The sequence below is a fragment of the Balaenoptera musculus genome, chromosome 4 (genome assembly GCF_009873245.2).
Source record: "Balaenoptera musculus isolate JJ_BM4_2016_0621 chromosome 4, mBalMus1.pri.v3, whole genome shotgun sequence".
Lineage (NCBI taxonomy): Eukaryota > Metazoa > Chordata > Mammalia > Artiodactyla > Balaenopteridae > Balaenoptera > Balaenoptera musculus.
Window position 1 is genome coordinate 97,030,133 of NC_045788.1, and position 23,499 is coordinate 97,053,631.

At 43.8% G+C, this 23,499-nt stretch overlaps 1 protein-coding gene across 1 annotated transcript; it reads right to left on the reverse strand.

Moving 5' to 3' along the window:
• Positions 1 to 1,713: 1,713 nt before the first annotated feature.
• On the reverse strand, positions 1,714 to 23,167 carry NIT2 (nitrilase family member 2). The gene is made up of 10 exons (XM_036850731.1): positions 22,540 to 23,167; positions 18,746 to 18,864; positions 17,064 to 17,184; positions 15,564 to 15,652; positions 10,058 to 10,151; positions 9,469 to 9,543; positions 8,292 to 8,370; positions 6,465 to 6,563; positions 3,740 to 3,795; positions 1,714 to 3,393 (listed from the first exon to the last, which is right to left on the reverse strand). The coding sequence occupies exons 1-10, from the start codon at positions 22,748 to 22,750 to the stop codon at positions 3,302 to 3,304; spliced, it is 1,035 nt and encodes a 344-aa protein (XP_036706626.1). The 5' UTR covers positions 22,751 to 23,167; the 3' UTR covers positions 1,714 to 3,301.
• Positions 23,168 to 23,499: the final 332 nt, after the last annotated feature.

The window sequence follows — 23,499 nt, forward strand, 5'->3', positions numbered from 1 at the left end:
GATGGCCAAAAAGCACATGAAAAGATGCTCACACTGCTATTATTAGAGAAATGCAAATCAAACTACAATGAGTTGTCACCTCACATGGGTCAGAATGGCCACCATCAAAAAGTTTGTGAGAGAGTAGCACTGACATATACACACTACCAAATGTAAAACAGATAGCTAGTGGGAAGCAGCTGTACAGCACAGTGAGATCAGCTCGGTGCTTTGTGACCACCTAGGAGGGTGGGATAGGGAGGGTGGGAGGGAGACACAAGAGGGAGGGGATATGGGGATATATGTATACATATAGCTGATTCACTTTGTTATACAGCAGAAACTAACACAACATTGTAAATCAATTATACTCCAATAAAGATGTTAAAAAAGATTAATAAAATAATAGTTTTAAAAAAGTTTACAAATAGTAAATGCTGGAGAGGGTGTGGAGAAAAGGGAACCCTCTTGCACTGTTGGTGGGAATGTAAATTGGTACAGCCACTATGAGAACAGTATGGAGGTTCCTTAAAAAACTAAAATCAGAGCTACCATATGATCGAGCAATCGCAATCCTTAGGCATATATCTGGAAGAAACCATACTCTGAGAAGATACGTGTACCCCAATGTTCACTGCAGCACTACTTACAACAGCCAAGACATGGAAGCAACCTAAACGTCTATGGACAGATGAATGGATAAAGATGTAGTAAATATATACAATGCAATATTAGCCATAAAAAAGAATGAAATAATGGCATTTGCAGCCACTTGGAAGGACCTAGAGATTATCATACTAAGTGTCATAAATCAGGCAATGAAAAATATCATATGATATTACTTATCGGTGGAATCTAAAAATTGATAGAAAGGTACTATCTTACAACACAGAAACAGAGTCCCAGACTTAGAACACAAACTTATGGTTACCAAACTGGAAAGGTGCGGGGGGAGGGATAAATTAGGAAGTTGGGATTAACATATACACACTGCCATATATAAAAGACAATCAACAAGGACCTACTATTTAGCACAAGGAACTCTACTCAATACTCTAATATCTATGTGGGAAAAGAATCTGAAAAAGAATAGATATATGTATATGTATAACTGAATCACTTTGCTGTACACCTGAAACTAACACAACATTGTAAATCAACTATACTCCAATATAAAATAAAAACTAAGAAATAAATAAAATAAAATGGGTCATAGACCTAAATTCATGACAAACTATAAAAAACAAAGCAATTAATTGGCCTTCATGAAAATTTAAAACTTTTACTTTTTAAACAATACTTTTAAGAAAATGAAGATTTTTTTCCTCAAACTTAGAGAATATATTTGTAAAAATTAAAACCTAACAAAGAACTTTTATCTAGAGTATATAAAGACCGCTTACTAATCAATAAGAGGATAAATAACCCCATAATAATAGGGGAAAAAGATACGAATAGACACTTCACCAAAGAGGATATACAGACAGCAAAAGAGCACATGAAAAGATGCTTCAGCATCCTTAGTCATTAGGAAAATATAAATTAAAGCTATAATGAAATAACATTACATGCATACTAAAATCGTTAAAATTTAAACAGCTCATCATACCAAGTGCTGATGAGGATGTGGAGCACCTAGGACTCTGACAGACTGCTAAGTAAAATGGCACTGGCAGTGAAATACACATAAGACCCCACCATTCCACTCCTAGACATTACTCAAGAGAAATGAACAACTTGTACAAAATGTAGCTAGCAGTTTTATTTGTAATAGCCCAAAACTGGAAACAATTCTAATGTCTATCAACAGGTGAATGGATAAATTACAGTACATCCATACAATAAAAAAGGAATGAATTACTGAAGCACACACATGGATGAATCTCCAAGTAATTATGGTGAGTGAAAGAAGACACAAAAAACTATAGTATGATTCCACTTTTGGGTAATTTTGGAAAATTCAAACTAATCTATAGTGACAAAGCTGATCAGTGATTGACTGAGGATGTGAGCAGTAGCCAGAGAGATTATAAAAGAGCACAAAGAAGCTTTTAGGGGTGGTGGGTATATTCATTATCTTGATTGAAGTGGTTTCACGTATATACATGTCAAATTTTGCCAAATTGTACACTTATTTTTAAAAAGTCATTTGCCTTTTTCACTGTAGAACACTTTGGCGTATACAGTGCTGGTTAAACCGCACATGATAATGTCATCATTCTTATAGATAATGGGATGCATGTTTGTGTATTCTTTTGTTTTAAAATTTTATTTTCCAGTATGGCAAATATCTATATATATGTAAACAGTGGTGTGCTAGAGTAGAATTGCACCAGCTCACAAGAGCCAATCGAGCACATCTATTCCCAGCTTTGTGTTTAGAGGTGTTACACTGATAGCTTGAATTTGGCAGTAAGTACACCATGGAAACTGGCAAATGCTACTGCAAAATCGACTTTTTCTCAGACTGCTGGTCATTAAACATTTACCAACCCACCAATAGCTATAACATACATAAAGCTCAATGGAATTCTTAATTTTTAATTACGTAAAAGGATTCTGAAAACCACTAGGCTAAAAACTTACCTTTATCAAGCTAAAAGTGTTACTAGGGAGAACAGCAAAAAGAAAAAGAGACACTCACCCCTATCAAGAAAATCTTTTGCAGAGACTCACACTTTAGTTGCCTTGACCAAATTATGCTACTGCCATTCTCCCAGGGGGCTCATTATTGAAACAATGTTTCCCCTAAAACTAAGGGGGTCTTAAATAGTTAGCTCCTTCCTGAATTTGAAGAGCCCAAAGGCTGCTAGGAAAGGTGCTGCCATCTCCTCTAGCAAACACCAAGGATCCATCACCTTGCTTTCCATAGCTACTCACAGACCAAAAATGTAACTTTAAGGTACTGCTCAAAGAACAAGTTTTCTACATAATGGATTCCAACTCCAACAATCAGATAAGAGGTTCATGACACAGATATATTCGTATCTGGTGAATCAACCATCAGGGATACCAAGATCTGATACTTTTACTAACTGCTTTGAGACAACTTGAACATGGAAGACTTACAGCCATCCCCTTGCCTTCTGCTCGTCTCCACCAGCCTGAGTCCTTTTTGACTATTTAATACGGTGTGGAGAATACCAGCATCAGTTGGTGCTCCACCATCTCAACAGAGAGCTTCCTATCCAGGAAGGGAAAAGGCTGAAGTTAAAAAAAAAAAAAAAAAAAAAAAAGAATCTCCGTTAAAGAATTCAGAAGGGAGTTGATTATGTCGTAGAAACATATCTTCCTGTTTCATGACACGTTGGAAACATAAACATTAGGGCTTTTTCGCCTCCACTGCATAGAGGTCTGATCGCTTCTGGCTAAAAATGGGGATTTGCTGGCGTATTTCAGCCAACTTCTTCAGGTCTGCAAAAACAGAAAAGTGCAGTATTAGTGAGATGTAATTCCTTACCGACCGACGGGAATTTCTTCCCCAAACACTATAAAAACAACCAGAGCCTCAGCAAGTAATTTGCTCACAGGCCTCGTCTGGAGCCACAGACAGCCTGGCACTGCCCCTGTAGTCATTTCAGACCAAACCAAGAAAACTCAGGCTGAGATACAGCCCCGGGGCTTGGCCAGAGAACCAAGGATAAATGAGGAGGGTGGGGCATAAAGGAGCCCCTCCAGGTGACAGGGTTTCACAGCTATGGAGTCTGGCCTCAGAGAATGGGGACACCAGAGACCTAAACTGTGCCAGAGCTAACCTTACCTATGTCTGAATACACGATCATTTCTTCAGTGCCAGCTTTGACGAGGACCTCCCCCCTGAAAAAGATTCAGGGGAAGAATGAGTGGATTCTCTGATGTTTGCTGACATTCAAGGTCTCTCTGTTTTTCCTCCCCATCTCACAGGCCAAAGGGGAAGGAATCTGAGATTTAAAACAAGAAGGTAGGGGCATAAATTCCTGTTCTACCATTGAAGTAGCTGTGTGGCCTTGTGGCAAGTCATCTGGAATCTCCATTTCCTAATCTATAAAGTGGAAATATGAGCTCTGTGAGGACTTGGTGAGAAAACTATGGAGTATATTTTGTAACCTGCAAACTGCTAGGGAATGGTAATTATTCTAAGATGTGATGGAAGAAATTTTCACATAATGAGGTATGGGGAAGTCATTCTGGCTTATACATCATTTAACTTAAACTTTATGCTAACTAGAACAGCCTGTCTTGTGGCCTATCACACACACATTGTACATCTGCTTTAACCATTAAAGAAAAGGGTCCAGAAGTAAAGAATGTTCGTTCTGAAGATGGAAATAAATGCCTCCCTTCCTGAGACATCAATGCTAATACTCTTTCTATGTAAGGCTCCCTTCCCAAGCACCAAGGCCATACCACTTGCTGTATACATGCTGATCTTTTTTTTTTTTGAAATCTTGAAGGAATGTACACCTGTTGTGTTTGACATTCCTTGTTCTGACAAGATATAAAACTGTGCAGCAAACCATGCTTCTTCAGAACAGTTCCTCAGAGCTATCTGAGAGGCTGTCTCAAAGGCTACAGCCCTCAGTTTGGCTTGAATAAAACTCTTTTCTATTCCTATTATAGATTATTTATTATTTCTGTCGACAGATGTAAACATCTGGGAATAGAGACACCTATAACCAACAGGAAGGTCCATCTGTCCCCTCGTGAGTACATTCAAGACCCTTGACCAGGGTAGTCTCGCTCTGTTTCTTCACACCTCCCAAGGCTGCTACCCAACCATGCGGATGGTGAGGCTAGCCCTGGGCAGGGCCCAGATCTGCCTGGATCTCTGGTCTCATGCCCGTGATCCCTGGATCCCTATGTTAATGGCTTTCAGGTTTCGAGGGAAAGGTGTCAACCTATGGGGCCTGGGTAGAAGTGGTAGAACCATGCCCTGGCAGGAACCCCACACTGGAAACAGCAACACTCCATAAATCTGAGGAAAAGCTGATTTGGAAAACTCTTTCCAGTGCTGAGGCTCTTGGCCCAAAACAGAGCTTCAAAAACGTATCTGTGAAATGAAATTTCTCCAAAGCACAAAACAAAGTAATCTGATACAACAAACAATCTGACATAATAATTGGTTCCATCTACCAGATGGCCACAAATTTTTGGCACAATGAGCTACAAACACCATCATTAATGCCATTTAACTGAATCCTTTTCTAGTCTCTTCTGTTTCTTCCCCATTTGCCCTGGCATTCAAAGATCTCTATGTTAACCCCAGGCACCTATCCCAATGCTGATATAAGCCAGAGGGCTCCCAAACCGAATGGGGGGAATTCTGAAAAGGAAGAAATAAAGGTAAATCTTATACAACTACTTTGTGTCAGAGCAGCCAGCTTGATCAGTAACAGAGTTCATTAGGAGAACCAGCTGGGGAGCAGAGCTGCCCGAAAGGTCAGGAAGCTGATCACTAACATCTGCAGGGGAACTTGAGTCAAGTTTAAGAAAATTCTGAAGCCAACTCAATCCTTCCAATCTTTCAATGCCTCCCAAATCCTAGTGTGCAAGAGGCTCACTGGGACTCTCTCGCTGGTCACATCTTCCAAGGCCTTCCCCACCACACACTTTAATCTGTGGGTCCTGTAAAGTCAGCAGAGAGAAACTTTAGGAACCCCACAGTGGCATTTAAGCCTTTGCAGCCTTGTTACTGGTATATTTATCCTGAAATTGTAGGAAAACATATCTGTGTGTGTGTGCTTGTGTGTCTGTAATCATACAGACATATGAGAAGTAGTATGGAATAAATCTCAGTTCTGAATTCAAAAGTCTTGGATCCAAACACCAGTTCTAGCCACTTTATCCTGTAAACTTCAAGTCTACCATCTATAAACTGGGCTAAATAAAGATAAGTCCCTGAGAGTTCACGTTGAGATAATGTGTGTGAAACTACTATGTAAACTATACAAATGCCAGTAAGATATGTCTATTAACATAGGACTGTATATGTATCTGGGCAGACTTCCATGCTGGTTTCACTAAGTAATAAAATGCTTTTCCCTCTCACAGAGGACAAGTTCACAGCTCCCCTTAATTCATCCCATCCTCCCCTCTCCTCTCATCATTACGCAGGGAGCAAAATCCTCAACCTGCAACTCATTCCTGCCCTAGGACCAGTAACCTAGTCTAAATTTGAACCAAAAGCCAAGAGTTTGGGAGCCTCTTTTACTAAAACCACCCACCCGTGACTGCTGCCTTGTTTCCAAGTTTGGTTGACATTAAAAGTCACTTAGAAACTCAGAAGAGGGCTGAGGCCAAGCACTCAGTCAGGAGAGCAGGACCGTTTCTCTCTCACATGGTTTTCAAGTGGAAGCTTCTCTCACTGAGAGACCTGGAGACCTGGCAGGCATGTGGGGAGATGGGGGTGGAGGGAGGGGCAGGACCAGTCAGGAATCAGACGGCCCACTTGCCCAAGTGCCATCTCCCGAGCTCCTAGTGAGCCTGTCCCCGCATAGCCAACTCACCAAGGACTCACAACGGTGCTGTGTCCCCAGGCAACATAGGAGGCTTTGTCATCCCGGGCGGGAGATGCCGTGGCCACGTACACCTGATTATCAACAGCGCTGTAGTTAATGGACAGAAAAGAGGTAAATTATACAGTGATTATATAGATCTGTGACTTTTTATCCTAAGTGTACAGATCCTTCTTTCAAAAACTAGGACAGGACAGGCTGGCTCAGATGTGGAAGCCACAGAACCCTCTCTTCAAAAAAGATCTTATTGCATAAGCCAGTTCTCAACTAGTGCAATTTTGCCCACCAGGGGACATGTGCCAGTGTCTGGAGACATTTTTGACCGTCACGACTAAGGGACTGCTATTGGCATCTAGTGGGTAGAGGCCGGGGGTGCTGCTAAGCACCCTGCAATGCACAGGGCAGCCGCTACGCCAAAGAGTCATCCAGCCCAGGATGTCAGTACTGCCGAAGCCGAGAAACCCCGGCCTGAGCCAACCTGTAACATGTAAAGAGCAGAGCTTCTCTGGTTAATGCAGTCAAGGTAGCCAGAGAGAGCGGACTGGCCTTGCTCTGGGACAACACACCTTGCAGGGCTGCCGGGCACTGCCATGCCAATGTGGCAGCCCCATCGTCTCAAATTAGGCAAGAATTTCGGGTGGCAGCCGGATGCACCAAAGCCACCTGACCCAGAGCCCTCTGGGCTCAATCAACAGATTCAGGCCAGACCATCCCAGTCTCTCCCAAGCTTCTCTCGCTTTCAGCAAGGCAGCGCTTATTAATCCTCATGGGTATCACGTACCCCTACCCCGCCTTCCGTCATGCAACCAGCCAGACACTCCTACATCCCCTTCCAATAAACATTACCACCATCTCCAGGCATGAGCATAGCGGCTACCCCTGGGCGGAGAGAAGGGAGTACTGACTGGCAAGGAGCAAAAGGGAGCATTGCAAGGCGCTAGAAATGTTCGAGACGTTGATCTTGGTCATAGGTGAATACATACGTAAAAACTCACTAACCTGTAAACTTAAAACTAGTACACTTTTCTGTAAGTATAGAACACCTCACTTTAAAAATCTTTTAATGAAAAAAACTGTCATCTCTGACCAGCATTTCTTGTTTTGCAGAGCACTTTACACAGTCACACTCCTGTTCCCTTCCATGTTACACACACCTCCGCCATCTGCCCTTCACCACTCCTCAGCCTCAGGGGACTAGGGAAACAGCAACTGTGACGTGCACAACATAGCTGTGCAATGCTCAGGACTTAGAGGTTAGAAGAACGAGAACTTATGACGAGTTTCTTGGCACAGTGCCAAGACTAGCAGGCCACCATGGAGGATGGAGTAGGATAGACACCCAATCTGAGCAGCACAGGGTCCGCGGGGTGCAGACCACAAGTCTCTCCCTAGGGCTGTCAGGCTAAAATAACCCCTGCCTCTTCCTTGGCTTCGGACACATACATTCCGTGGGTCTCCAATTCTCTGTAAAAGTTGCTGGCAACTGTATCAGAGACACCAATCCATGCCTGAACACAGAAAAATGAAATTGCTGCCCACCTGATGCAGTGAATGCTCTTGGAAATTCAAAAATCACAGTCCCCAGAATCCATGAGACTGGTGCTGTGGCTTCTGAGGAGACGGTGCCCTACACTAGAAGCCCTCCTTTGGGACTGGAAGATGAAAAGAGTCACCTTTTTGAACTGCATTTGGATGCCGGGGCATTCTGAGTCAGAGGCAGCATTCCATACGGGGAAGGTTGGTGCTTCCACCAAACTGGAAATGTTTCCACAAAGAAACACTGAGACGCCTGAAGGTATGCTTAAGATGCTTTCTTACCGGCCTCGCTGAAGCAACTCCCAGTGGGCTGGTCCGGTGGTCAAATTAAAAGCTGCAGGATATACCAACAGCTGGCAGCCTTGGGGAGAGAAAGGCCAAAGAAGAGTAGATGCAGGTAGACACCCAACCACACTAGCCCCTCCCTCTATTCCTTACCCAGCAGGGACCAAACTCAAACTTCCCCAGGCATAAAAAGATTCAGTCAAGTCAGACAGGGTCAGCAGCATTAAGTATGGCTCTAAATTCCTCTAGACACACAGACACAAAACACATACACGCAAGAAAAGTGGTATCGACAACCAAAACCACAACATGTGACTTTGCTTTAAAAAAGTGGAGAACCTGTCATTCGAATTCCTCTCAGCATCATGTGGTCAGCTCCCATGGCCAAGGACCATGTTTTGTGATGCTTGTCAAATGGAAACGAGGGGCAGAGTAGGGGCTCTACTGCTTACTGCTAAGACTCAGCTGAGACTGCCAACCCAGAGCCCTTGTGCCTCCACCTTCTGCTGAGCAGGGAGTCAAACTGTTTGCACCCACTTCACTTTCACCGACAGATAAACTGGAATCAGAGTATCTTTGGCAGTCTAGTAGGGATGCTAATATTTGCTGAGTACCATATGAGGAATTCTGTAAGTCCTCTCTCCTTAATCTTCACACTGTTCCTGTGGAGATGCACATTTCTCCAGAGATAAAGTAATTTACCCAAAGTATTGTGCCCATTAAGGGGAAGAGTTGGAACCAGAACCCAAATCTTCTGATCTGACTTGGTGCTTCTCCAGGATGGTAGGACGCTCCTCTGGACCAAAATGTCACTGACTACATTTCAACTACCCAACATCTAGGACTAGTAAGTGGTGAAAGCCATGTGCACGTAGACCATTTCTACTGGGCCCCGAGTGACTCTTTCCAAACACAGTAGCAAGAAGGGCTCAAAGGGTAGAGCAGAGGTTTAGTTTAGGAGTATGGTTCCTCCCTCAGCTATGTGGCATGTTAAATTACAACCCCCAAAAAACCATATTGTCCATACGCAGGAGAAGTCTGAGAATTCATATGCAGGTAGAGAAATTAAGACCTCTCCTCCAGGTTTTCTGACCAAGGGTTCCCTCTACCCACAAAGACCAGCCCAAATTAAACCTCCAAGCATTTACACAACATAACTGTAGTGCTGCCTTACCTCTCTGTGCATAGATTTGTGCCAGCTCTGCAAAGCGGATGTCGTAGCAGATGCCCAGGCCCACTCTGCAGTAAGCTGTTTTCCAAACAGAAAATGTACAAACAAAAAGTTAAGCTCCTGCCTCATGGTGCAGCAGGGGAAAGCCTCCAAGATCTAATGATCACAAAACACTGACGGGAATACATTCACGCAGGGCCCATGGATGGAGAAAATATATAAGCTTATTCCTGCCTGGACTTCACCTCGTGAAAACATCACTTACAACAGCAAAGCAGAGATGAGAAATTCGTTCTAACTGAATGCTTCTTATCTAAGTGGGAGGTGTTCAATCGTGGCCTAATGGGTACAGGCTGGAAGCTATCATACTAATAAAAGGCTGTGACCAAATGGAAGAACAAAATCATGTCAAACCCTTCGTTCTCCATTCAGCCCCCCCTTTCTAGATCTCTGACCATTCTCTGCCCTTCTCACTTCTGGCCTTTCAGTCAGGTTTTGTAAAGAGGTTGGGAAGGGAGAGAAGTGAAAAACAGGACTACCTGATCCTCTTCTACAGGGACTGCTAAAAGAGGTGAACTTATCTGGTACGTACGAGTATCAAATGTGGAGAAACTATCACCAGGACTCAATGTTTTAGATTCTTGAAATGTGATTTTCCCAGGAACATCAATGTCAAACAGATGGAGCTGCATCACAAATAATGGATTCGGTTACCTCTTTTCTGCAGGGTTCATGGCAATAATAACAAACATCTTTCCATGGCCAGCAATGGGGGTGTTCTAAGATCAACTGTACAAACAGCACCCCCAATCTGCCCACAACCCACCCCACAAGCTGACTGACATCATATCAAAATAATTTCTAACACAGGGAACTGGAAAAATGATGCTGTAGGTTTTATGACCCTTGTTTCCTTAGTGGTGTGCAAATCAACATCTAGATTTCTTATGGAAAGCAATTAATGTGCAGCTTTTTTAACTCAATGTAAATGCTAAGTGAAGACTTCTCAGAATCAGAATCAAACTGACACATTGGCAGAAGAGGTGGAGAGTGGGTGAGCAATCAAAAATAGGTAAAATTTTGCAAACCCAATGCAGCAATATATTAAAAAGAAACACATCACTTCCAAATTGGATTTATTCAAGGAAAGCAAATGTGATTTAACATTAAAAAATCAATCAATGTGATTTACCACATGAACAAAATAAAGGGAAAAAGTCATGATCATCCTAAGAGGTGCATAATGAGCATTTGGTAAACTTCTCCATCCATTCTTATTTAAAAAACAGAACAGGTTCCCTTCTAGGAAGGGAACCTCCTTAATCTGATAAAGAGTATCTGCAAAAAAAAAATCTAAGGAAACATCATATTTAATGGTGAAACATTAAAACCCTTCTCCTATTGAGATCAGGAACAAGGTAAGTACACCTGCTATTCAACACTGTACCAGAGGTCCTAACCAAAGCAACAAGGCAAAGGAAAGGAATAAAAAGGATAAAGATTAGAAGGAAAAAATTAAAAGCCATTATTCTCAGATGATATAATTGTATACCTAAGAAATGTCAAAGGAAATATAGAGATGAATTATTAGAATGAATGAGTTTAAGCAAGGGTACTACATACAAGGTCAATATTTTAAAAATTAGTTCTACTTCTGTACACTAGCAAGAAACAGAAAATGAAAGGGCATCAAGAAATACCAATTAGGAATAAATCTACTAAATGATATACAAGACTATACCCAAAAAACTATTTAAAAAATTTGAGAGAAATTAAAGAAAGCCTAAGTAAATGGAGAGAGAGATATATATCATATTCATGGACTGGAAAACTCAATTCTGAAAACAAGCACTTTAAAGAGTTGGGTTAATAGCTCAATGCTGGGACTTCCCTGGTGGCTCAGTGGTTAAGAAGCCACCTGCCAATGCAGGGGACACGGGTTTGAGCCCTGGTCCAGGAAGATCCCAGGTGCCGCAGAGCAACTAAGCCCATGCACCACAACTACTGAGCCCGCATGCCACAACTAATGAAACCCACACACCTAGAGCCCGTGCTCCGCAACAAGAGGAGCCACCGCAATGAGAAGCCTGCGCACCGCAACAAAGAGTAGGCCCCGCGCTCCACAACTAGAGAAAGACTGCACAGCAACGAAGACCCAACACAGCCAAAAAATTAATTAATTAATTAATTAAAAAGAAATACTTAACTTAAAAAAACAAAAACATAGCTCAATGCTGGGTCCTCTTCCACTAATGGCAGAGTGGCTCCTATCAGACCAGCTTTCTCACAGATAACTATGAACTCTGGACAAAATAAAAAACAACTACTTAAAAGCACTTGAGAATAATCAAAATCAGGCAGAAAGCGAAGAGAAGTCAACACTTGGAAGAAGGGACTAGTGTTGTGTGAGTTTCCCATTTGTTTACAGCTTTTAGTTGGAAGCAAGGCCCCAGCTGTTGCTAGGACTGGTGGTGACAACTACCCACAATCACACCAGCTGAGGAAGCAGAGAATAGAGTTTCATGGCAGGTGGAAAGTGAGGGGGAAATACTGAAAAGGAGAAAGCCAAAGAACAGCCCTAAATTTTACATATAAAATCTGTCCAAATCTCTGACTAGACTAACTAATGAACTAAAGATGTGTGGGGCAGACTCCAAGCAGCCCAGCTAAAGCTAAACAACTTTACAGTAGAACAGAGCAGCTGAAGTTGCTACCCACCTCACAAAGGAAAAAGAGTTTGGTGTTTGAGTATGCCCAAATTAACTACTTGCTAAAATAAAAAATTCAACACTTTTCAGGGGAATGTAATAGAAGTTAGGATCTCAACAACATACAATCCAATATACAATCCAAATTACTAGATACACAAAGATATGACCCAAAGTCTTAAAGAAAAAGCAGCAATGGAGCAGACCCCAGTAAGACCCAGATGTGATAATTATCAAAGACTTTAAAGCAGCCATTGAAACTAAGCTCAAGAGAGTAAAGAAAAACAAGCTCTTAATGCATAAACGAACAGGAAATACAGTAGGGAATAAAAGCTATGAAAAAGAATGAAATGAAAATTTTAGAACTGAAAAATTCAACATCTGAAATTTTAAAAAATTTCACTGGATTGATTTACAGGAGAGTGGAGATTAAAGAAGAAAGACTCAGTGAATCTGAAGATGGGTCAATGGAAAATGCCCAATCTGAAGAAGACAGAGATAAAGCGTTGAAAAACAAAAATAAAAAACAGAGCCTTGGTGACCTGGTTTGGTGAACAGTATCAAAACTGGAGTCCCATTAAGAGGAGAATGGGGGCTTCCCTGGTGGCGCAGTGGTTGAGAATCTGCCTGCTAATGCAGGGGAACACGGGTTCGAGCCCTGGTCTGGGAAGATCCCACATGCCGTGGAGCAACGAAGCCCGTGCACCACAACTACTGAGCCTGTGCATCTAGAGCCTGTGCTCCACAGCAAAAGAAGCCGCGACAGTGAGAGGTCCGCGCACCGCGATGAAGAGTGGCCCCCGCTTGCCACAACTAGAGAAAGCCCTCGCACAGAAACGAAGACCCAACACAGCCAAAAATAAATAAATAAATAAATTTAAAAAAAAAAAAAAGAAGACAATGGGACAGAAAAATATTTAACAAAATAATGCCCCCAAGTTTCCCAAATACAGTGAAAGACTTAAATTTTACAGATTCAAGAAACACAAAGCAGGACAAATACAAAGAAAACCATACCTAGGAATATAGGAGTCAAAATAGTGAGAACTAAAGATTATGAAAAGACCTTGAAGGCAGGTAGAGAAAAACATGAATTGCATGCAGAAGAACAATACAAATTACCACTAACTTCATATCGGGGGTAAAAAAAGAGGCTAGAAGATAACTGAATAATAACATTTCTCAAACTTCTGAGGAAAAAAAGAAAACTGTCAACCCAGAATTCTATTCCACCAAAAATCTTTTTTTAAGAATAAAGGCGGGGACTTCCCTGGTGGCACAGTGGTTGGGAATCCACCTGCCAATGCAGGGGACATGGGTTCGAGCTCTGGTCCGGGAAGATCCCACATGCCGCAGAGCAACTAAGCCTGTGCGCCACAACTACTGAGCCTGCACTCTGGAGCCCGTGAGCCACAACTACTGAGCCCATGTGCCATGACTACTGAGCCCACGTGCCACAACTACTGAAGCCCGCGTGCCTAGAGCCCATGCTCCACAAGGGAGGCCACTGCAATGAGAGGCCTGCGCACCACAGTGAGGAGCAGCCCCCACTCACTGCAACTGGAGAAAGCCTGCGCGCAGCAACGAAGACCCAACACAGCCAAAAATAAATAAATAAAAGTTTAAAAAAAAAAAAAAAAAAAGAACAAAGGCAGGACTTCCCTGGTGGTCCAGTTGTTAAGAATCCACCTTCCAATGCAGGGGACGCGGGGTTGACCCCTGGTCGGGGAAATAAAATCCCACATGCCATGGGGCAACTAAGCCCCGTGCACTCTAGAGCCTGCACGCCACAACTAGAGAGAAGCCCACGCGCCACAACAAAAGATGCCGCAATGAAGATCCCATGTGCCGCAACTACGACCCGACGCAGCCAAATAAATAAATATTTTAAAAAAAAAGAATAAAGGCAAAGTAAAGGTATATTCATAAATAAAACCTAAGATAATTCATAGCTAGCAGATCCTCACTACAAAAATGCTAAAGGAGGTCTTTTTGTTTGAAGATACACATACCAGACAGAACTAAGATCTTCAGGAAGAAAATAAAAATACCAGAAATGGTAAGTATTTGGGTAAACACCAAATATTTCTCTCTTAATTTCTTTAAAATACACATGACTACTTAAATTAAAAATTAGTGTTTTGTGGGATTCATAATGTATATAGATGCAATATGTATGAAAACCATACCATAAAGAAAGGACCTATATGACTGCAAGGTTCTTAAATTTCACATGAAGGAATATATTATTAACTAAGTAGACTGTGACAATATAAGTGTGTATATTGTCACAGGGCAACAACTTAGGGAAAAAAAGGAAACTACTACTCAACCCAAAAGAATGCAGGAAAGAGGAACAAAGGGAAAAAATAATTAAATGTCTATATGCTTAAAATCCAACCATATCAATAACTACATTAAATATAAATAGAGTAATCACTCCAGTTAAAAGGCAAAGATTGTCAGAATGAAAAAAAAGCAAGACCCAACTACATGCTGTCTGCAAGAGAAGCATTTTAAATATAAAGAGACATATAGACCGAAAATAAAAGATTAGAAAAAGATGTACCATACAAGCAGTAAGTATAAGAAGGCTGGAGTGGCTACAGTAATATCAGAGCTAAACTTCAAGACAAAGAGTACTACGAGGGCTTCCCTGGTGGCGCAGTGGTTGAGAATCTGCCTGCCAATGCAGGGCGCACGGGTTCGAGCCCTGGTCTGGGAAGATCCCACATGCTGCAGAGCAACTAGGCCCGTGAGCCACAACTACTGAGCCTGCGCGTCTGGAGCCTGTGCTCCGCAACAAGAGAGGCCGCGATAGTGAGAGGCCCGCGCACCGCGATGAAGAGTGGCCCCCGCTTGCCACAACTAGAGAAAGCCTTCGCACAGAAACGAAGACCCAACACAGCCATAAATAAATAAAAATAAATAAATAAATAAAAATTAAAAAAAAAAAAGACTGGGATAAAGTCACTGACATACTACAACATAGCTGACTACCCCAGAAGGTCCCTAGGTCTTTAAAAAAAAAAAAAAAAAAAGAGTACTACGAGGAAAAAAAAAGAGACATATAATGATAAAAGAATCAACTTACCAAGAAGACTTAACAATCCTAAATGTATATGCATGCACTTCTACTGCAAAGATGTCAACTCTCCCCAGAGTGATCACTATATGTTCAATACCATCCTAATCAAAATTCCTGTAGGTTTTTCCTTGGCTGAAATTGATAGGCTGAGTCTACAATTTATATCAAAATGCCAACAGCCAAGAATAGCCACCTGTGCCAACTAATCAAATGCCTGATGTGTGTACCATATGATGAGAGTTACTGGGAACTTCAAAGCGAATTCTCAAGAGGCAATGAGACTTGCCACATTCTCTACTTACCTTTCTGTGCTTTACCAGTAAAGTTCCATCAGGCCCAAACACGGCACAAGTATTATATAATTTCCCAGCATCCTCTTCAGGAATGGAACCTTTCATTGAGAGGAGAAACACACAGACACAGAAAACACTCTGAATAAAGCATTCTTCTGTGATAACAGGACAAAGGCTTGATAAAGTTTACTATCTTCTTGGGTCCAACAATAACGTTTACTATCTTCTACGGGTTATTTAATCATGCTTTTTTCTTCTTGAATATGATTTTTCAGAGACCAACTTCAGAGTGTAGGTGAAATATAATTAGGTTAGATGCCAAAGAAAAGTTTCAAAATTAACCAAACTGTTTCTGAATTCGGCTTTGATCTTGAGCAACACTTAATCTGAAGCATTGGTGCAACACGGGGAATTCACTGTTGCTCAACTTAAATTCACCAGGTCTTGCAACATAACTGTATCCAAAAAGGTCTTGAGGTGGGACTGTAAGCCAGTCTTTCCATCACTGAATATGCTTCCTGCAGTTCTATCTCTTCTTGCTTTGCCTTTTCTCCACCTCTTATTCATTTCTAATTCTTACTATATGATAATACAGAAATAATTTTGTTTGCTATATTAAACAAGAGTTTTATTGTATTTTTATTTAAACAAATAGAACACTTTATTTAAACAAAACCACATAAATAAAGCTACTTTTTTAAAATTGAAGTATAGTTGATTTACAATATTATACTAGTTTCAGGTGTACAACATTGTGATTCAATGTATTTTTTTAGATTTTACTCCATTTAAAGTTATTACAAAATAATGGCTCTATTTATCTGTGCTGCACAATATATCCTTGTTGCTTATTTATTTTATACATAGTAGTTTGTATCTCATAATCCTCCATCCTTATATTCCCGCTCCCCCCTTCCCTCTCCCCACTGGTAACCACTAGTTTGTTCTCTCTGTGAGTCTATTTCCATTTTGTTATATACATTCGTTTGTTTTCTTTTTTTAGATTCCACATGTAAATGATAGCATTCAGTCTGACTTACTTCACTAAGCCTAATACTCTAAGCTGGCTTTGATGTATGCAGCCTCTTTATGGGGAAAAAAAAAAAATCTTAACACTGTATTAATGAAAGACATTCAGATATGGTTTCTCTTTCCACCTTTCCACCTGCCCCTGTACTTCCAACTCCTTCTCCAGAGAAAATCATCATCAGTTTGGTGTGTGTCCTTCTACAGTATTTACTATGTCTTACATACATAAATACATATAAAAACATACAACCTTCTTTTGTGTGGGGCATTAATCTGTATGGAAGTAGCTGTTCACTTCATATTAAACTTGCTCTTTTTCCACTGAACAGTGTGTCTCGAAGATCCTTCCGCATTCCTAAATACAGATCTACCTCATTCTTTTTGATAGCTAATTTGTATTCCATGGTTTAAATGTAACAACAAAAGTTACTCAGATGTTTTTAATGTTTAGGCCAGTATACCTTGAGCGTAGGAAGTTACCTCCAATGACATATATGCCGCACTCCTTTGCTACTTCAGAAAGCTTCTGTGTGGAGTCACCAGGAATTTTCTCTGCATATTCAGGAAAATATTTCGTGCCATATGGAGAATTAAAGCATTCCTAAAATAATGTTGGAAGAGAAAAAGGGGAAAAAAATACCAAAACACCCAACTCACTTTAAAGTTCTACTGTAAAAAGACATAGCTCTCAAAGGGGTAAAACACAGCCAAAAAGAAAAACATGGACACCTCAGGGCTAAAGAGCCTGTGGCCACAGACAGGACTCGGCCCCTGGCCCAGGTGGGGCTGGAGGAGACAAGTCAGCGTGCTCTCCCAGATCCTGGTCACCTTGGCAAAAGGCCGCACTTGCCTCTCCCTGAGTCCGCAGGAGAACTACGCCTTCCCAGCCTTGGGCACCCAGGCCCCACTACCACTGGGCTTACTCACAGGACTCTGGGTGTTAGGATGAATCCATAGTCTCAATACTATATTATTCACTATGTAAAGTAATAAAGCCTGTGTTTTTTAAAAATACAGAAGCTTTGAAAGCCACAGAGGTTAAGGTGCTTCCTCATGTATAAAATGATCTATTTCTAAGCTCCCTTCCAGCACTATCATTCCGATCCTGCTAAATCTCTCACTCCCCTGAATATGTCTCAACAGCTCTGTGATAAAAGAAAAGCAAAACCACTAGATTTCGACTCTAGTTCATTCATTTCGCATTTACTGAGATTGCCTGTGCACCAGGCACTGTGCTAGGAAACTCAAGGCCGAGGATCACCAACTTGTACAAAACACGTGTTAGGTAGAGGGGAATTCAAGTGCTTTCACTCCTGGCCTTTAGACTCTTAACCCTAGCAACTTAAACCAACAAGAGACCATTATCAGGTGCAAGTACAGGTGAGTCCCATGGTGCAAAATTAAGATCTTGAGCTCCCTTGTTGAAGATTCCTACTCACTGGCCACACTTGTAATGGCCTGGAGCCTAAAATAAAAAACAAGTTAGCCCTGAAAATTCTCCAGGGTTTGCTAACGGCTGCCTCCTCCCCATAGTGGGGTAGGGGGTGTTTGGGAATAGTTCTCCCACTGACCCCAGCAGGCCTCTGCGAGTAGATGCATGTCCTGACACGTGCAGGACCTTCTCTGGGGCTGACCCTGTACTTGCTGACAAACAAATGTGGCGCAATCTTCAGCTGATTCTGTTCTAAAAGAGATGACGTAGGAGACAGATGCAGAGTCCTACTGGCTTACCACACTTCGGAAGATACCACAGACTTCCTAAATGTCTCTAACAATTTTCAGTTTTCAACAACTTTCAACAATTTTTTTAAATGTTGGAAGCTTAGTGCTAAAATCAATATGTCCTGGTCCTGTAAAGACTTAAGTACACAAGGAAAGAAGGTAAATATCCGAGGCACTGAGTATTTTAGCTTTAGGTAAGCCCCTCAGCCTACCAGGCTTCTGAACCGAGTAAGTGACCTAAAGTTAAAAACCTGTAAGCATGCTGGCACATCCTATCACAAAGACTCTGGCTAGGGTCATCTTCCAGACAAACATGGAACAATCCTGGGGCCCCAAAGGACCTTGCTGGACCCCAGGACACGGAAGGACAACCAGAGCTAGCGGACGTTATTCTGCTGGGACAACAGTTCCCAGAAAGGGGTGGTTGCCTCCATACTTACTGGCAGAGAAACTATCTTGGCTCCCTGCTTTGCCGCCTCCCAGATACGGCCACAGGCTCGAGCGAGGTTATCTGATTTGACGGAAGAAACGTGAAGCTGGATGAGGGCCAAGCGGAAAGCTGAGGATGAAGATAAAAGAAAACAGCTGTCAGAAGATCTGACTGCTGAATCACATAGAGCAGCATCTCTCAGTGGAAGGTAATTTTGCCCCCCAAGGCATCTGGCAATGTCTGGAGACATTGTTGATGGTCACAACTAATGCGGTACTACTGGCATCTAGTGGGCAGAGGTCAGGGACACTGCCAAACATGCCATAATGCATAGGACAGTCCCTGACAACAAAGAATTATCCAGTCCTAAATGTCAATAACGCTGAGGTTGAGCAACCTGGAGACACAGCCACATCCGTGGGCAAAGCCCACTCCAGGCACAAGAATCTGAAGTGAAGCAGGCAGGGCCAGCTTCTGCCTTACAAGTGAGAACGTGGCTTGAAGAAAGAAGACTGGGTCTGAGTACGCAACTATCCCTTATTATGTGACCTCGGGCCTCCAGTCTATCCCCAGTCCAGATGCTGAGCACCTCCCAGCATAGCAGGTGAAACCCCTTTGGAAGTCTCTGCTCCACTGTGAGTTGGGGCAGCAGGCCCATGGGAAGCGGACATGCCCGTCTCGACGTCCCCGTCACCAGCTGGGACACACTGCACTGGTCCAGCTGCAGGTAGAGGGGGGGCCTGGCAACCAGTGCGCTGCACATGTGCCTAGTCACAGGGCAGGGCCCCTGGGCAGGTGTGCACTCACCCCATGAATATTCCCGCGCCCAAAGGAGCACAACATTAAGTAGCAAATGAAAAATACCATGAGAGGTTGAGAGAAACACTGTGGAAGGAAAACCGAACAGCGTTTTTTCCTGCTATCTGAACAAGGGGCTCCACATTTTCATTGGAGTCCCACAAATTATGTGGCCAGCTCTGCCAACCAGACCTGCTGTCAGCCTTGGGGCAAGCAGGTCAGCGGCTCCTCCAGGCTTACTCCTTCCTTGAGGTAGTAGCCGCACCCTCCATTTGCTTTTCCTATACAGTTCTCTTTTAGCTCTTACAGTAATCACCTTTTACTGGTTAATAGTCCTCTACATGAATTCTTTTCCTGTTCAAGTGACTGGTGTGGTTTCCGAGTCCTGCCTGGACCCTGATTGACAGTTTTTTTGCTTATGGTCTGACGAAAGGCTACATTAAAGTTTCCAAGCCATGTCGTAACCCACAAAGCTTTGCAAAACTTCAGGAATTATCAGTAATGGCCTGGCCTCGCTTCCCTACCCCGCCTCTGCTGTGGAGTCTGAAATCCCACGATTAGTGACTTCTCTCTCTGGGTCTCTCCTGTAACTGTAAAAACATCCCCAGAGAGGCAACATCGACAAACCCTAGCCTTTGATGAAGGCCTGTTTGGCTCAGGGTTAACCCTAAAAGTAGGAAAACTCAGATGTTCCATTCCTTGGTTTCTCCTAAATATACTGAGAGGAACTAAATTTAACCCGGAATGCAGTCTGTCAAATAGTTTCAAAGACTGGATGAAAACCAAACAGGAAACAAAAGCTGGGATAACTACTTTGGGGCAAACAGCCTGAGCTGTCACTAAAACATCACAGACCAACTAAAGGTCTCCACTGTAACTTAGAAGGTGGGTTTGTCTCTGCTTCTGAAGGAGGGTAAGATGAAGTCCACCATGGTTCTGTTGATGGCTTCCTTTCTCGCCCATCACACCCAGAAAGGCAGCTGTCCTGCACCAGGCTTGGGACTGCCCAACAGGCTGCAAAGCACCCGCTCCACAGGGGGGCTGAAGCAGGACAATTCCACCACTGGGGAGTTCCTTGAGGCTGAGGATGAGATACTAGTCACTTCATCTCCTCAGCAGTAAAATGAAAATACTTTTCATTTTCAGGTCCCTGGCTATACTAATATACATTGTAATCTAAAAATCAAGGACTTACCAAGGGGAACAAAGGATAAAATATCTTAAGTGAAGGGACCAGCATGGAAACAGCAGAAGGAACATGCAAGTCCTTTACACAAGGAAGCATCTGTGAGGTATCATTAATAGTATTTTGTAGATGAGGAAACAAGAGGCTTGCAGAGGGAAAGCTGCATGAAGGCAGTCAACAAAGTGAGTGGCACAGCCAGAAGCCAAAATCTGGACTGTAGACAGAATGAGTACCTTGTTTGTTTTTGGGTGGGTGGGGCTGAGGTCATGTAACTTGAAAACATTCCTCAAGGGAGTCAGATCAACACCACCCCAACCCCACCAAGAACCACAGCTCTCAAGTCGATCAGCCTCTTCTGTAAGATACAGTCACACTCAGAGGGAGGTGTGTAAAAGGACTTTTTTTGTTTGTTTGTTTGTTTGACTGCGTTGGGTCTTCTTTGCTGCACGCAGGTTTTCTCTAGTTGCAGCGAGCGGGGTCTTCTCTGATTGCGGAGCACAGGCTCTAGGCGAGGGGGCTTCAGTAGTTGTAGTGCACGGGCTTAGTTGCTCCGTGGCATGTGGGATCTTCCTGGACCAGGGATCGAATCTGTGTCCCCTGCATTGGCAGGCGGATTCTTAACCACTGCGCCACCTGGAAGGTCCCTAAAAGGACTTCTATACCCTGATCCTGAGGGTTCATTCAGCCACCAACTTGCACTGTGCTCCAGGAGGTTGAAATGCAAAACAGAGAGCACTTCCACAAACCTTACCATCTTGAGGGAGCCTCACTAGCCCTTGGTAGGAACAGTTTATGTCCATTTTAAAGGACAGGAAACTGAGGTCCAGAGAGATCAAATGACTTGTTGACATGGGCTGAGCCAAGGCTGTAATAATCCCGATCTCCAGACTTTGAGCCTAGAGCACTCCACTGCCTCATGTAAAAGAATCAGGCAAAGACCTGGGAACAAATACAGCTAGAAACTCATCCCTGGGGCTGATCCAGAATGGGGATGTGTAAGGAACATGTAATACCTAACCTGAAAGCTCAAGGTCCAGGTGCAGAAAAAACTTGCCCTGGTTTGTTTTTTTTTTTTGTCAAGAGAAGAGGGCATTCTGCAGTGGGTGTGAGGGGGGCGCACTGTGGAGCAAATTAATCAGTCCTCTTACCACAAAAGCGCGAATCAAAGAAAACAGGTGCTTCATTTTCACCTGACAGGGCTCAAACTACAAATAATCAGGGTTGGTGCCTTTGCAAAACTCACGTTCAAACCTCAATCTAAAACCTAGCAACAGTCTCCAAGAATCCCACGGGACAAACTCTCACATTTGAAGAAGTATAATAATTACTTAAAGTGCACAGCCTTCGGGTCGCGGAGCGGGGGCAGCGGTGAGAAACAGGAAAGACCACAGGGAGGGTGCGGAAGTGGCATTTTAAATGAGCACCTGCCCCCGCCCCTTCCCGCGTAGGTGAATCTGGAGTAGGTGGGCCCGGAACGCACCTGGAATCTCTGCCTTCCGTTTCACACAAGCCCAGTGGGACGCAAGGCGCGGGCCCACCCGGCACGCAGGCCCGACGCTCCCGCGGCCCCGCCGGCCCTCCCGGAAGCCCGGAAGCCCCGACGTGCGCCGCGCTGTGCTCCGCGGCCTCCCCTCCCCGCCCCGCCCGCTCCCGCCGGCCTCGACGCTTGGGCCCCGAGCCCCGCGGCCACCGGAGTAAGGAATGCCATGGGCGCGGCGGGGACACGAGGCGGAGGCGAGGGGCTGAGCCGGCGAGACCGTCCGCCGGCGCCGCACCCGAAGCCTCCCTCCGGCCCAAGCTCGGGCCGCGGCGCTGCTTACCTGCCATGGCTCTGCCGGGAAGCACCACCGGCACCGGAGCCTGAGCGGAGGTTTGTGGGCCACTGCGCCGGCGCCGCGAGGGGCGAGGCCGCAGCGTCCGAGGATCCGCCCCCGCCCCGCCCCGCCTCCGGGCCCGCTGGCTCCGCGGAGAGGGTGTTTTCTTTCCAGCGCGCCTCAAACACCTATTAATCGCCCGCTGTTTATGTAACATCCTTGTAGTCAGATCCTCGGAAGGCAAGGGACGACCAAAATCCGGGTGGTGCGCTAGTCAGTGTTTAACAACTGGCCTCTTCGATTCTCAGAGAAAGAACTGAGCCTCTTGCTAGTTGCATCACCTCTGTGGCCAGGGGAAATACCAGAGGCTGATTGCCTTGGGCTATTTGAACAAGTCGCCGTGACGAGGATAGAATTATCTAGGTTGATTTAGGCACTCAAGACGACAGTAGGATTGGACTACAAGGCTGCTACGTGATTGGGGAGGGGAAAAGAGAAACTGGGTTCAGACAGAATATCCTCAACAATTCAGTCCTCTAATATGCTGAAATCTGCCAATAATGTTTCAGGATATTTGCATTTATTAGTCAGGATTGCTTTTTGATTTTTGTGTTTTGTGTGTTTGTGCTTTTGTCAGGCTTGGGGATCAAAGATCATAAAACGAATAAAGTTTGCTATTCTTTTTAATGCTCTGGAATAAACTATATTGAAATGTACCTTAGTTTTTAAAAGGATACTATAGGGCTTCCCTGGTGGTGCAGTGGTTGAGAGTCTGCCTGCCGGTGCAGGGGACGCGGGTTTGAGCCCTGGTCTGGGAAGATCCCGCGTGCCGCGGAGCGGCTGGGCCCGTGAGCCACAATTGCTGAGCCTGCGCGTCTGGAGCCTGTGCTCCGCAACGAGAGAGGCCGCGATGGTGAGAGGCCCGCGCACCGCGATGAGGAGTGGCCCCCACTTGCCACGACTGGA